General features: G+C 38.7%; 1 protein-coding gene across 1 annotated transcript in view; it reads right to left on the minus strand.

Moving 5' to 3' along the window:
• Positions 1–2,044: 2,044 nt before the first annotated feature.
• NALF1 (NALCN channel auxiliary factor 1) overlaps positions 2,045–14,884 on the minus strand; it is a 525,082-nt gene continuing 512,242 nt past the window's right edge. The window contains exon 3 of the mRNA XM_075424562.1: positions 2,045–5,816. Within this exon, the coding sequence (XP_075280677.1) occupies positions 5,521–5,816 (296 nt within the window). The 3' untranslated portion in view covers positions 2,045–5,520. The remainder of the gene's footprint in view (positions 5,817–14,884) is intronic.

Genomic DNA, 14,884 nt, shown 5'->3' on the forward strand with positions numbered 1-14,884 from the left:
ACTGAAGTTGTGAGCAGGGTAAGAACACTCCCCTCTGAAGAGGAAACTGAGTCACTTTGTGTGTGTCCAAGAGACTAACATTGCATTAGGAGAAAGAGAGAGTCTAGAGATTGGACTGCAGTGCTGAAGCATAGTCAGCCCTTTGAACGGAGGCTCTCCCTTAGGACCTGCGACTGAGACCTCCTGTGCTATTGACACCTGCGGGAGCCTCTGGGATGGAGTCTGCGCTGGGAACTTTCTGCCTAAGTCAAGGATTTGAACGAAAAGTTCAGAAGAATAATAACTAAGCTTGCAGGAGACAGAATGGTGGAATGAGTAACTGAAAATGCCCCTTCGCCCCAAAGTTTTTGCTTTTCTTATTACAAAATATATTTCTGCTGCTGAAATTCTACCTGGAAATTCACACTCCATAGTGAGGAATATAAATACAGTAATTATACCCTATTAACTTTATAGGTCATATCCTTTGGTGTTTTTACTCTACAGTATATTGTATTTGTAATAACTGTGGAGAACATATACTTGTGTCTCTCTCTTTTAAAATAATACTATTTCTATATAGATCTACACCTACATACGCATTTTTTTTGCATCTCTGTTATATTTTAAAGAAATATAATTTGTTTCTCATATGGTTTTTCCAAGTTGGGCCAGCTGTATTTTTTTTTTTTTTAGTTTCATCACTTACAGCAGTTCTCTCTCCTTCCCTCTCCAAGGCAGATCAAGCTTGTTAACATTTGAAAAATTGCTGGAATATACTGGGAAACGTAGAGGTGTTCAGTAAACGTGATTGCTCAGAGTTGTTGCAGAACAGGTTGACAAAATAAATCCCTCAATTTAGATAACATGCATTCCAGTCATATTTGCCATCCAAAAATCTAGTTTTAATGAGAACTATCATATTTGGAACTGAACATATTATTTTGCCAAGCTTTTCTAAGATACCGCTGTTTCCCGATAGCTGCTGATAGAAGACAGAGCCTCTTTTTACCTCAGAAAGGCTATTTAATTTCTTCTCCCCAATGACAAGGTTTCTGTTAGTTTGTCCTTCATGTTCCTAGCTAAATTTAAAAAAACTCCTTCACCAAACTAATACAATCGTAGACAATAATAATAAAACAGAACCATTCACCATCAATATGCCGTTGACAGTCTCTTGTTAAGACTCAGTTGGCTGAACCCAGTGATCCTCTGTTGATGTATTCTGCCCATGAGCAATTCCTGAGTAAAGACTATGGGACAAGAAATCGAGACCTATGTGCTACAGTGAATTTTTTTGGGTGTGTGCCTGTACCTGTATTAGAGGCCCACTGAAGTCAGCATGACTCTGAGCCCAGCTGGAAGCCTGCCTGCACAGAGCTCATAGCAGGGCTGTGGCACTGAGGAGATACACAGTGAAAGCTGCAGTAAGGACCAGGCACCTTCATGGACACCTTGCTTAGGTGACTGTTTACGTGTATCTTGGAATTTCCTAAGACAACTTTGTTTCACCTTCCTTAAAGCTACCTGTACTCCACAAATGAGTTTTGCTTGTGCTTTGAATAGTCACTTAAGACAGGTTTCACTGTGTAAATTTGTGTGCGTTTACATAAGTAGTCTTCAGGTCTCACATACGCAGGTATCTTCTGTGCAGAGAGGCAATGCTTACAAAAATGACATTCCTTATGATAACAAATATAGAGAGCAGATGACAATGTCTTTGTCCCTCACTTTTTAATAGTAGTATAACTGTGTAAGCTGAGAGCCACATCACGTACCAAATGAAGCTTGTCATCTGTGCTGTTTGAAATACAGTTATCATTCTTTCTCCTTTAATCACTTAGAATAACATTATTTTTAACTCTCAAGAAGGAAATGCTTGAAAGTCTATGTTTGGTTTGTATCTATTTTTCCCCAGATTCTTTGGCAGCTGATGGCTTGGCTTCATCATTTATAGCACTAAAACTTCATTCTAATATTTTGTTGTTTTTTGTCTTTAAAATATGGTGTGCAGAAGGACAGCCTTCATCCGCTATAATTTAAAAAAAAAAAAAGATACTGTGTCTTTAATGAAAGAAAAGCATCAATATAATGTATTACCGAATGCAAATGCAATAAGGAATAACATATATCTCTGGTTATGTTATATGACATTTGGCTTAGCGGTATTAACATATTGCACAAAACCTGGATTTTCCCTACTGCAGAAAATAAGATTATAAAAGACATGGGAAATTTCTCTCTTCCATGTGATCATAAAATAAATATTATTCTATTTTTTTTCTCATTAGTCATTTGCAGAAATATTTTAGTATTACTTCTTTGTTAAGCCAGCTCTTTATCATGTATGTATTAGGCATACAGTACAAGGAGAAATGGAACAAGATGGCAGCTATAACAGTGGCAAGATGCAAATTTATTCTGGCAAAAAGTAATATGTGCACAATATCAAGCATGCTGAAGTTTGTGCCAGGAAAACTATTATGAATGAGGAATGGATGGAATAGAATTTTGCATCATACATGATTACGTGTTGCTTAACTTCATAGAAGAGTCTTTGTCTACTCCTGATGTCCCAGGTGCCACCAAGAGAAGCTGCATACCACACTGATGGAGTGAAAATGGCAACAGATACCCCAGCGGTAATCACCTCTGCAACATGACTCTTTGTTTCAAAAAATAAAGAAATAGACCTCAAAGAAATGACAGAGAAAATTCACAGACCATTGAAGTGCAGGCACTGGCTCCATGTAGGGAGAGGGGGAGGAATTTATTACATCTTGTACTCGTGTAATAACTGAAAGTCTGTAATTCTTTTCTGTTTCATTTAGCCCAAGTTTAATTTGGCTACTTTATGCATGTAATGGTGTTGTCACTGTTTTTCCTCGTATCTCTCTCATATTTATGACATGTGACTGAGTGTAGCCAAGCAGTGGAGGAGTCATCTTTTTCACTGACACCACTTGAAAACACTTATATAGAAAAATAAGGGATGAGGATGAAGAATAGCAGGAGAGAAGAAAGAAAATGCCTTAAAGATAGCTCTCTACATTAATTCACCATGAGGCAAAACAGAAATAACAACTCTTCTTCATGTGCCAATTCAATTGGGACGAACCAGACTTGCTACTGTATTGGTACAGTGTACAAATAGATGACATTGAGTAATGGTGTGAACAAAAAACTATGAGGAACGTCACAGAAATGGATGTTGGATGGCCTTTGCACAGCAGAGGTAGTTAAAGGTTATAACAAACTGTTTACTGACCATGTACACTTACTAGAATTAAGAGGTCAGTTGAACAAGAGCTCACCTAGTAAGAGCTTTCTCAGTAGTGTGACTCATCAGCTGTTGTACAGTACCAGAGCACTGCCCAGTTATTGCTCCACCACTTTTCAGTAACATCTCTGTCCTTTCAAAAGTCTACATTCTACCATTAGTTAAGGCTTTTTCATTTACATTTCTACATTTTCCCCACTTTTTGCATCAATTCAATATAATTAATACATGTGCCTCTAACAGAAAATAAAATAACTAAAAAGCACCATGTTTTATTGAACAAAATATAGCATGTGCGAGGAAGGGAAGGGAGGAATTATAGAAATAAACCAGTGCTGAAGAATTTTGCATTAGCTGGTGCTTTTTGTTGTTGTTGTATTTGCACAGATCATTTTAGGCTCCTCAGTCCAGGTTGTAGTAAAACACTATCAAAACAAATACTCTTGCAAAATATTTGCACTTTCGCAGCTTAAGATATGCATCTTGAACCGCTTAAGCAGTACGGTTATCTTCTTTTTGTTTTTCTCCAGAATTTAACAGCCCGTAAATTGTATACAAAAACGCGTTATGCACCAGTGATTAAATGTTCTTACAACAGTAATATTTATCAAGGGGTATTTCATAGCTAGAAAGTAGGTAACTATATTTTATTTCCTAAGAGAACATTTCCTATAATTTTCCTTCATCTCCCACCTACACAGCAAACATCTCTAAAGTGCACTTCCCAAGTGTAGTTAGAGAATAGGAAGGAATGTAGTTTTTAAAAACAGCCCTTATTAACTTTTCCTTCCATTGATTCTACTGTAAACTCTAAAAAGCCTTTTTAAAAAGCAAATTCTCATACACTCAGCAGGTGAAATGTTCCCACAAAAATAAAAGTAAACAAATTAAAACCCACTCCAAACAATGAAAAATCAGCAATCGGATTACAATCTTTTCTCTTGACTACTCATATCTTAGTATAACTATACTGTTTTTATTGCGCATTTATGAAAACTGTTTTCCTATATATTTAAAACAAAATAGTTTCTTTATCTGTGCTAACACACTCTTGTGCACCCTTAATAACTAGAGTAACTTTCAACAACACGCAGATATTAGAAAAACAATGGAATCATAACCGAAGAGATACTTTGTATTATAGATTCTCAAAGGCTTCCAGTGTAATTTTGTTGAGACAGAAAGACTTGGATTTTGGAAGCTCTTTGCTCCCATTCCTAATGGAAAGCTGCTGGTTGTGAGACAGCAGGAGAACTCAAAACGTAATTCACAATGAATGCCAATCCTTCAGCTCCAATATGAAGGCTTCCCAACCACTCAACTTGCTGAGCATAACTGGTTTTACATAGCATATCTGAAAAAGGCTGCTCCTGTTCAACTGACCAGTGAGAAAGGACTGGACTTCTTCAAAACGGGTATTGGAGCAACAGTTTGTTATATATTTCTTTACATTTTTTAACTGTCCGATCCCACCTTGTAAGGAGAGCACTTGTTTGTTCAGCTAAAAGGAACCCCTTCATGCTCCTTCTGGATTTGCTCAGTCAACTGGTTTGTGCAACAGTGGCAGAGGCACACTGGAATTGTGTACCCATTCATTGTGATTACACAGACAAAAGCAAATGTATGTTGTCTGCAACAGGAGATGGGAGGGGAAAGGAGATGAATGGTTCCCATGGGTAAGAGGACAGTTAGGTTTGTTTGGGGTTTTTTTGTGGTTGTTTTTTTTTTATTTTATTTTTCTTTTTTTTGTTAAATTTTGTTTTGTTGTTATTTTTGTGTTTTTTGTTCTTTTTTTTGTTTGTTTTTGTGGTTTTTTTTTTTTTTTTTTTGCTATGTTATGGAATCATAGTGGTCATTCCTCTAATAGAAACTGACAGGACATAAAAGACAGATCTATCAGATGAACACACACAATGACTAGAAATATATCGACAGAGAAAAGACTTAATTTAGCTTTGAGAAACCGTCCCAAAAATAAAATCCTGTATTAACAAGTGCAAAAAACAAACAAAAAAGAAACTCCAAACATTAAAACACAGTGTATAAAATGGTGTGAGAAATTTAAGTCACCATACAGCCTTTTAGTCAATAAAAAGCTGTGTTCATGTGTCCTTGGTGTTTGGGTAGTGGCCCATTCTTTTCATTTTACCCAAAAGGTCATTGAAGAAGAGATCTGAGGGTAAAGCACTCAGTCCTTGCTATTTTTTACTGTAGTCATTTGGGCCTGTTGTGTTTCTATCATATAAGCTGAATCCTTTCTCTTATTCCTCATTGGTTGAATTATCTTCCAAAGTTGTTATGCCTCCAAAGTCCAGTCCTGTTGAGTTCTGTGCTGCTGAGACTGTAAGTACTGTATGTAAGAGAATTAGTACAAGAACACACAGTTTAAGTCTGCTATTACACAGTCTTGATGCTGATGAAACTGTGAGTGATGTCCTGTGACACATTGTTGAGCCACTTGTTTTTATAGTCCCTTTGGATTGATGATCTGATAATAGTCCCCATCTGACATCACAGCATTCTGGTTCTGCATTGGTTGGATAGTTTTCATAGAGCCCTGTAGGGTAAACACAAGAAAAAATAAACATCAGGCAGAAAAATATCGACAGAAGTTGGTAGGTCAAAAGAACAGTTGATAGTTTCCTGTAAGCTATCAAATCCACATCTGTCGGTTAGCCTGAGGCCCTCAGAATGCTTACATTTTGTATAATTAGAGTTGTTGAAGGGACATGTGTTGTCTAACAGGAAGCAGCATCAGAAGATCATTCAACAGAAGTAAGACACCGAGAACAGAAGTGTATAGAAAAGGTGTTAAAAAGTAATTACTGATGCTTGAATATTTGGGATATTTGAATTCTTCCTTTTGGGAAGTAACAACTAATCAAAGTGGACATTTCCACAAAATTTGAAAAAAACTTGAAATTCTTCCTTAGTCTGCGAGTGTGTACCAGTAATATCACTGTCCATGAAAAGATAGGTATTAAATAACAAAGAACAGATATACTGACAATATTGACAATATTGATTGTCAGACCAATACAGATCCAATAGCTTCAAAAGAACAACTTCTGAACAGAGCTGTTCAGGGTCCACTTGTTTACCCTACCTCAGATGAGGTCCTCCAGCTGGGATATTCTCTTTGGCATATTCCAGAGGTGACAACAATCTTTCTGTGTCATGCACTAATTGGATCTCTTGATACTTCTAACTATACATCTAGGTTATTTCTGCCTTCAGAACTTTACTGAGTTATTCAGCCTGATCTGATTATGAATTTTTGAACAGTTAGAGGAATTCTTTCTTTTCAAAAAGACACAATTGTCTTTTTCGAAATTGTCAATATTGTCTACACTACTATATAAAAGACTAACGTAACCGGAGTGTTTTGTTTACTTCTCATGTATGTTCTTTTCTGATAAATTAAAATAATATAATTTAGCCTCTTTAGCTAAAGGCCAAATGCAAGAAATTCTAACGTAATAGACAAGCACCCTTTCTCCATTTAAACCGATCTTGGAATAAATTTTGCAATGAGTAATTACTCCATGGTACTGCTACATTTTATTAGGAGAAAACCTATCTGTGTTGAAATGTTAGGATGAAGATTTTGGATGCAGCTACATAATTGTTACAATTTATAAACTATCTTTCCTTCTTGGAATTACAGAATCATAAAATCATAGAATAATATGGGTTGGAAGGGACCTTTCAAAGTCATTCATTCCAACCCCCATGCAATGATCAGGGACATCTTCAACTCAGTCATGTTGCTCAGAGCCCCATCCAGCCTGACTTTGAATGTTTCCAGGAATGGGGCATCTGCCATCCCTCTGGGCAACCTGTTCTAGTGTCTCACCACCCTCATTGTAAAAAATTTCCTCCTTATATATAATCTAAATCTACCCTTTTCCAGTTTAAAATCATTACCCTTTGTCCTATTGCAACAGGCCTTGCTAAAAGTTCTGTCCTTATCTTTCTTATAAGCCCCCGTTAAGTACTGGAAGGCCGCAATAAGGTCTCCCTGGAGCCTTCTCTTCTCCAGGCTGAACAATCCCAACCCTCTCAGCCTTTCCCCACGGGAGACTTGTTACATCCCTTGGATCATTTTTGTGGCCCTCCTCTGGACCCGCTCCAACAGGTCCATGTCTTTCCTGTGCTGAGGGCTCCAGGCCAGGTGGGGTCTCATCAGAGTGGAGCAGAGGGGCAGAATCGCCTCCCTCAGTATGCTGGCCATGCTGCTTTTGATGCAGCCCAGGATACACATTGTTGGCTTATGTCCAGCTTTTCATCCACCAGTACCCCCAAGTCCTTCTCGGTAGGGCTGCTCTCATTCCCTTCATTCCACAGCCTGTACTGATAGCGGGGATTGCCCCAATCCAGGTACAGGACCCTGCACCTGACCTTGTTGAACATCATGAGGTTCACACAGGCCCAGTTCTTGAGCTTCATCTGAGGTTCACACAGGCCCACTTCTTGAGCGTGTCCAGGTCCCTCTGGAAGGCTTGCCTTCCCTCAGGTGTATCAACAGTACCACTTGACTTGGTGTCACCTGCAAATTTGCTGAGGGTGCACTTGATCTCGCTGTCTAAGACATTGATGAAAATGTTATACAGCACCTGTCCCAATATGGACCCCTGAGGGACACCATCTGTCACCGATCTCCATCTGGACACTGAGTCGTTGACCACTACCCTCTCGATACGACCATCCAACCAATTCCTCTTCCACTGAACAGTCCACCCACCAAATCCCTATCTCTTCAATTTAGAGAGAAGAATGTTGTGGGAGTCCATGTCAAAGGCCTTACAGAAGTCCAGATATATGATCTCCATAGGTCTTCTCTTGTCCACTGTAGTCATTCTACCATAGCAGGCCACTAGGTTGGTCAGGCAGGACCTGCCCCTAGTGAAGCCAAGGAACAAGAATTACATCTTGTCTAAAATATCACAGCAATAATATTACTTTCAAAAAGCAATGCCTGCAAATTTAGATGTGGCATTCTTAGATTCAGGCACCAGACTGCCTGTATCGTGAATAACCTGCAAAGAAAAGCAGCACACCTTACAATAAGATAAAACTGAACTCTTTCATTCCTACTTCCATAACATTGATCTCCAACTAAACAAAAAGTGTATTAGGTATGCCAAGAATGTTAAAATGCAGATTAAACCTAGACTGGCGGTTTTTTACATAGCTGACAAAACAGTCTACTCTGTTATACCTAAGTCTGAGTAAAGTTGCATCTATCTTTAGATTCAAACAGGCTTTTACAGACAAAGGAATGAGAACAGCTTGTTTGGTTTTCTGTAATGTCAGTGTTTGCTCTGTACAGAATGAGGCCGTTTTTACACCTATGCAGTCAGATACTTAAGGCAGCGTACCAATGCTTGAAAATTATTTATTCTCTCTCAGATCCTCACCAAATGTACTTCCTGTTTTTGAAAAAAATTTTATGGCATTTAGAAACTTGTGGACAGTTTATTGCAAATATAGTAAAGCAATCTTATTGTTAACATCATATTTTCTGAGACCCATCTTTTGATGTTGGTGTGCATAAGTGTATTTTTAAACATGGTAACATACAAAAAGTGCCTTCCTACAGCAGGTAATTATACGATCTGTTCTGCGACTGCTGTAGCTCAAACTGTTAGTGGTAATTGAAGAGACACAGAGAATGGTTAATGTTTTGATCCCACTGAGGTTTGTTCACTATTCAAACTGTATTTCCTGCCTTTCTGGTTATAGAGCAACCCAGACTTCCTTTGAAATCAAAGCCTATATGTAGAAGTTGGCAATCAAAATGTATTTAAATAGTTCATACGCACTTACTGAATTATAAATGAATTTAAGGCAACTCCACATTCAAAGCTGCACTGAACTTATTCCTTAATGCAAAATTACATTTCCTCTTTATTTCAATTTAACAATTGAATTTAGTTTTTGAATTTGCAGTTACATGTTTAATAACCCATTAAATACAGAACCACTCTTCATACGACAGTTGCAGAACATTTAGATAAATTCAGTCAGAGCTTTTGCACTGAAGTAATAAAACTTCACAATCATGCTTCACTACACACTCATTTGTAGCCATGAGTATCAGTTTTGGCCTCTTGGATCTAATCAATCAGTCTACTCAGAGGATTACAAACATGTGACTTACTAGAAACACTAGAAAGCTGGCTACATCGACCTTGGAAAACTATGAAGAAAAAATTCTATTTTGTTCTTTTAGAAAAGTATTTTATACGGACACAGAGTTTGGGGAAAGGAATAGAAAGGATACCTTTACCCACCAAACCACCAACTCATCCCACTTCTTCTTCTGTCTTTATAGTTCAGATTAGAGATATCATTCCTCTGTATTACTTGGATGTTCAATAATTGTATCATAGAATCACAGAATCATTTAGGTTGGAAAAGACCTCTAAGACCATCAAGTCCAACCATCAATCCATCACCACCATGCCTGCTAAACCATATGCTCAAGTGCCACATCTACACGCCTTCTGAACACCTCCAGGGATGGTGATCCCACCACTTACCTGGGCAGCCTGTTCCAATGCTTGACCACTCTTTCAGTAAAGAAATTTTTCCTAATATCCAACCTAAACCTCCCCTGACGCAACTTGAGGCCATTTCCTCTCGTCCTATCTCTAGCTGCTTTGGAGAAGAGACCAACACCTGCCTCACTACAACCTCCTTTGAGGTAGCTGTAGCGAGCGGTAAGGTGTCCCCTCAGTCTCCTCTTCTCCAAACTAAATCTCAGCTCCCTCAGCCTCTCCTCATATTTCTGAGACTAACTTACCAACTGCTACTGGCTCAAAACCTACTTTGCCTTTCACTTTTCACTTAAAATTCTCAGATCTGCATCTCCATTTCGCAAGTTTTCCCAGCGCTCACCTATATTTCACCAGCAGAAATCTTAGTCCATATGGAGGTTCTTGGACCTTGATCTTAGTCAAGGATCTAGAATTTTCCCGGATACTTCTTAGTATCAGACCATTCTTCAGACTGATACGCTATCACTCATGAAGGTTGTGTGAAAGCTATCTCTTTCCTTTGTAACTGAATGCATTTTCACATGCAGATATCATTTTAATTATCAGCAGAGCAGTTGTATCTGTAGGGAGTGTGTGTTATTAATGCTCATGCAGGAATTAAGGCTACTCATTTGACTGAGATTATGTTAATGGAGACATGACTGTAGATAAATCCCATGCCTCCTGCTCAGCTGAATCATACTGAAAGAAAACGGAGTGACAGCGTGGGCATTGTATTGACTTCTTGTGGAGAAACAGCTTTGGGAGAAAACCAGCAAACTGGAAATACGTTCTTATACAAGAATGAAAATCACAAACACTGTCTACAGATGCACAGCCTGCTGATCAGCTAGATCACCAGCTAACTCAGAGAATGCTGTGGTTTCTGTTTGAGTGCTTCTATTTCTTTTGCATAGAAAGCAGCATGCAAAAAAGGTGATTGCATTTCCACATCTCTCCCCAACACTGTCAGGATGTGTCATACTTGTAGCTGGATCTGTGTCAGGAGCAGTCGGTCTGGCTTGGCCCAGTTCTTGGTTTCTTTGCTACAGAAAGAACTACGGAGCCACAGTATTCCACATATTCCAGTTACAGTCAAAGGAGACTGGTCTGGTTGATCTATGTGTTGTCATCATTGGAAAAGTATTTTGGAAAGCCGCAGAAATAAAACAGATCTTTCGGTATTTTATGTTTTTTCCCCATTTTCTTTCTGTATAACTAAACTGTGGTCCTTTTTAATACAGATTTCTGATTATTTTGAGAGGCATACCAAGCTTCTTGTCCTTGAAAAGACCATAAACTAGAAGAAGAAACCAGATAAGTGGATTTAGTATACCAGAAGTTTTGAATACTCCATTTTCTTGTGAAGCACAAAGTAAATAATGTCTGCCAAGAGTGATCCATCCAGCAGTGACATCATTGTACCAGTGAATGCCAACACTCTGCATGACATTTCTCTTTCTGAGGAATTATTTCTGAGATTTCAGTATTAACATTTCCAACTGCAGAAGGCAAGAGAACACATTAGATATTACATGACTAGATTTCACTGCTTCCTTACATCTGATCTGGAAGCCAGCTCTCTCCGATCTTATCCAGATGGTCCTCTCAATTTCCAAATTGCTGTGTCTGTGACACATTATGATGCTTCTGTTTAGACGCGTATTTTATACACTTCATATTATAAAAAGTAATTAAATTAAATGTAGAAGAAGGCTTGAAGATAAAGAAATTATTCTCTAGTCAAACAGATTATTCTTAAACTGGTGAATAAGGCTGTTCAGTTCTTTTGAAAAGGACAATTTCCATCTCATCCATTCCAATTGTTGGATGAGATCTGGGTTGCTGTGTTTTAATTTTGTTTTATCACTATACGTTGGTCGCTATTTCAGATAGTTGCCTCTGAAACATTTTCCTCTGTGTATGTGTCCACATTCTAGAAAAATTTGTTGTGTTTCTTTACCATGCATGCATTGTGTTTCCCTAAAATATGTGCAAGACCATTTTCCTCCTGATGGTGTAGATCAGTGTTATCCCTGTAAAACTGGCTGAGCTGCTGCAAGTCAGAAAAATAAGCAAATAGGTGATTGTCAAGGCTATACAAGGAAGTTTTTTAGCTCTGCTACGTTGAGATACAGGATAAGGTTGAGATAACTTGCTTCCAGCAAGCATTTGTCTTCCCCCCCCCCTTTGCTTTTATTATGTACAGCTTTTGATCAAAAGCATTTACTATTTTGATATCATAGGAGAGTAAAGGGTCATATATATTGAAGTACTGTGAACACAGGAAGTTCAGGGATATGAATAGATTAGTTGCCTGGATTGTTTTTACAGAAGAACATCTGCAGCTAATAAACTTATAAAATGGGACCTCTTTCATGGGAAAGCCCCAGTATTCAGGACTAGAAGAACACTGGACTCAAAATGATGTGCTATTTAGTTGACAGATTCTGCTGCAAAACCATGTCAAATTTTCCTTGTAAGCAGATCCATAGCTAGTAATGATTTAATCCACGCTTGTCAAATGTAAAAGAGATTTGTCCTCTCTGTGTTGGCTTAGTGTTTTGGTATTTTAGGACCTACTAAGAGGTGTAGGCAGGAAGCAAATGACACATTATTATGATTTATTTTTAGAGTAAGAATTTGGATCAAGTGTATATATTTCCTGGAGTTTGCCAAGAACAACAAAAAGAGGATTGAATTCAGAGATTTTCTCTTCTTGAATTGTTCTACAAAGAAAAGATAGATTATGATGCATTCTATAGATCACATTTTCTCAAGGAAATTGCTTTTCAAATTGCACAGAAATCAGGGCATCTGTTTTGAAACAGACAGTCATATATAAACCCGCTGGTGAAATGCAGACACACATCTGTCCCTTGAGAAGAAGCTGCAGTTAAAAGAATTGTTCCCAATACCTTTGCTGAGCTTTGGTAGTCAACAAACCCTTTCTACAGATTCTCTGTAAGAATTCTCACTGCATTCTTAAAATATTAGTGTGTGCTATGAAGCATGACTGACAGTTTCCTTTCTGGCGAATACTATTCTTTACTATAAAGGAGGAGGATTTTCTCAGTAAGTGCTACTTTGCGTGGATTGCATAAGCCTATGCTAGTAATAGTTGCCAAAAATTAATGTATGGGAGAATATTCACACCATGCTTTCCAAGAAACTGAGATGTTAATCAGAACACCTGAAAATAGGAGCCTAAATTAATATAAACTGAATGGAAAGATATAAGTGATTCAAAGCACCTGAATTGTCTGCCCTCTCACCTCTTCTCTCCCCTTACTTTCTCTTATGTTGAAAAGTATCAGAAGTCTCTTCAGCACAGGAAAGTAGACAAATTTGATTCTCCTCTTAGTGGCAGTAGACTCATTCTGATAACGCTGTTGTTAAGAAATACGAGTAGGTGCCATGCTGGTTTTGGATAAAGCTAATGCAACACATCTCTGCCTTATTGCTGCTCACTACATGCCCTTCCTTTCCTTCACAGAGGAACTCAAGTGCTCCACTAAATTCCATTCCATCTATTGTACAAGTAGAGTGTGAGCATGTGGCTGGGATTTCCTGCCTGATAATTACTGCTGGGTGATGGCCCTGTTGTGCCACATGGCACAAAGAGACCAGAAGTCTTGCTCAATGCAAAGAAAGCCCTTAGCAACACAGGTAGCCCTCATTCTGCACTCTGAAGTGGTCCAGACTTGGCACATGGATAGCAGTTTTGGGACTGTTCTTACAGCAGTCAGAGTAGGCTATGCCTGTATTAACAAGTAGTAGTTCTGGGCAGAAGAAGGGGATTTGTATAATGAAACAGCTGGTGCTGAGTATCTCACGACAACCCTGAATGCATTTGAAGAGTTTTTACCTCACTCTAGCTCTAGTCTGATTCTGTAGACTAAATGTGCATTAATGGTTAGGACGTGTTATATGGTCCTGTAGCACATCTCCTAGTTAAGTTTAATGCAAAGGAACCCAGTTAGTGTCCTCTAAGAACTCTCCCCAGCACAAGTCAAACGGCAAGAGGTACGAACAGGAGATTTGCTTCAAAAGCACTCTCCTGAACTAGGTTGCTAATACAGGTGCAACTGCAGGTTTGGTGTTGATGGCATATCTTGGCTGCTCGTGGAACGGCCATGTGTGCAGAGGAGAGGTAATCTCTTCCTTCTCTTTGGGCACCTCTGTTACTCATTTGGTGGAAACTGAGCTCTCATGTTTTCTGGGTTGAGCAAACTGAAGGCCTGAATAGATAGTTTCGGCTGTGAAGAAAACATTTATGGCCTCTGCATCCTCTCTCTGTGTCCATTGGGAGATGGCAGCAAGCCAACTAGAAGCTGTTCATGAGCTGGACCGGTCCCAAAGCCAGGTGCTGGACCACGTTACTTTGGAAGGAATGGGAAAAGCAGGAGTTGTGAAGTATTACCAGTCTTTTCCCAGTGCTCTGTACATAGTATCATACATCTTTCAGCTCTCTTTTCACACTCGAAGAGCATGTGTGAAAGAAATCTTCCACATCTTACATTCACACTGGGGGAAAAAAAGGAAAAGATGACTACATCTATGAAAGAAAACAGTCCTACTGGTATGCACACCGTTTTCGTAGGAGTCACAGTTCATAGCAGTCACAGTCACACAGTTTTCATAGGAGTCACCGTCGCGACCTGAAACTTTGCATGGGGCTCATTAATTGTAATCTACTGTGTATGTGTATGTATGACTAAACACTATTATTATCTCCCTTAAATAAGATTCTGTTTTGCATAGGCAATTCCAGACATCTGAACTGCAGAAAGAAACATTAGATGAAACCACTGGAAACCGTGATCACATGGATGTAAACACTTAAGTTCGAAACTGAAAGTAACCATTCAATTTTAACGAATGTGAAAAACAGTACATTCCAGCACACCTGATGGAAAGACTGACTTCTTTCCTTCTGTTTCCTGGAAGAAAGGGAGTAGAAGGGAACACAAACTTCTTTCTAGCTAACCGCATATTTTCGTAATCAGAATCACAGTGTGATTCTGATTGTTTTGATAAAACTCCCAAGTGCTCTTTTTTGCACTGCAGTTGTCCCACATCC

The sequence above is a fragment of the Opisthocomus hoazin genome, chromosome 1, assembly GCF_030867145.1.
Source record: "Opisthocomus hoazin isolate bOpiHoa1 chromosome 1, bOpiHoa1.hap1, whole genome shotgun sequence".
Taxonomy (NCBI): Eukaryota; Metazoa; Chordata; class Aves; order Opisthocomiformes; family Opisthocomidae; genus Opisthocomus; species Opisthocomus hoazin.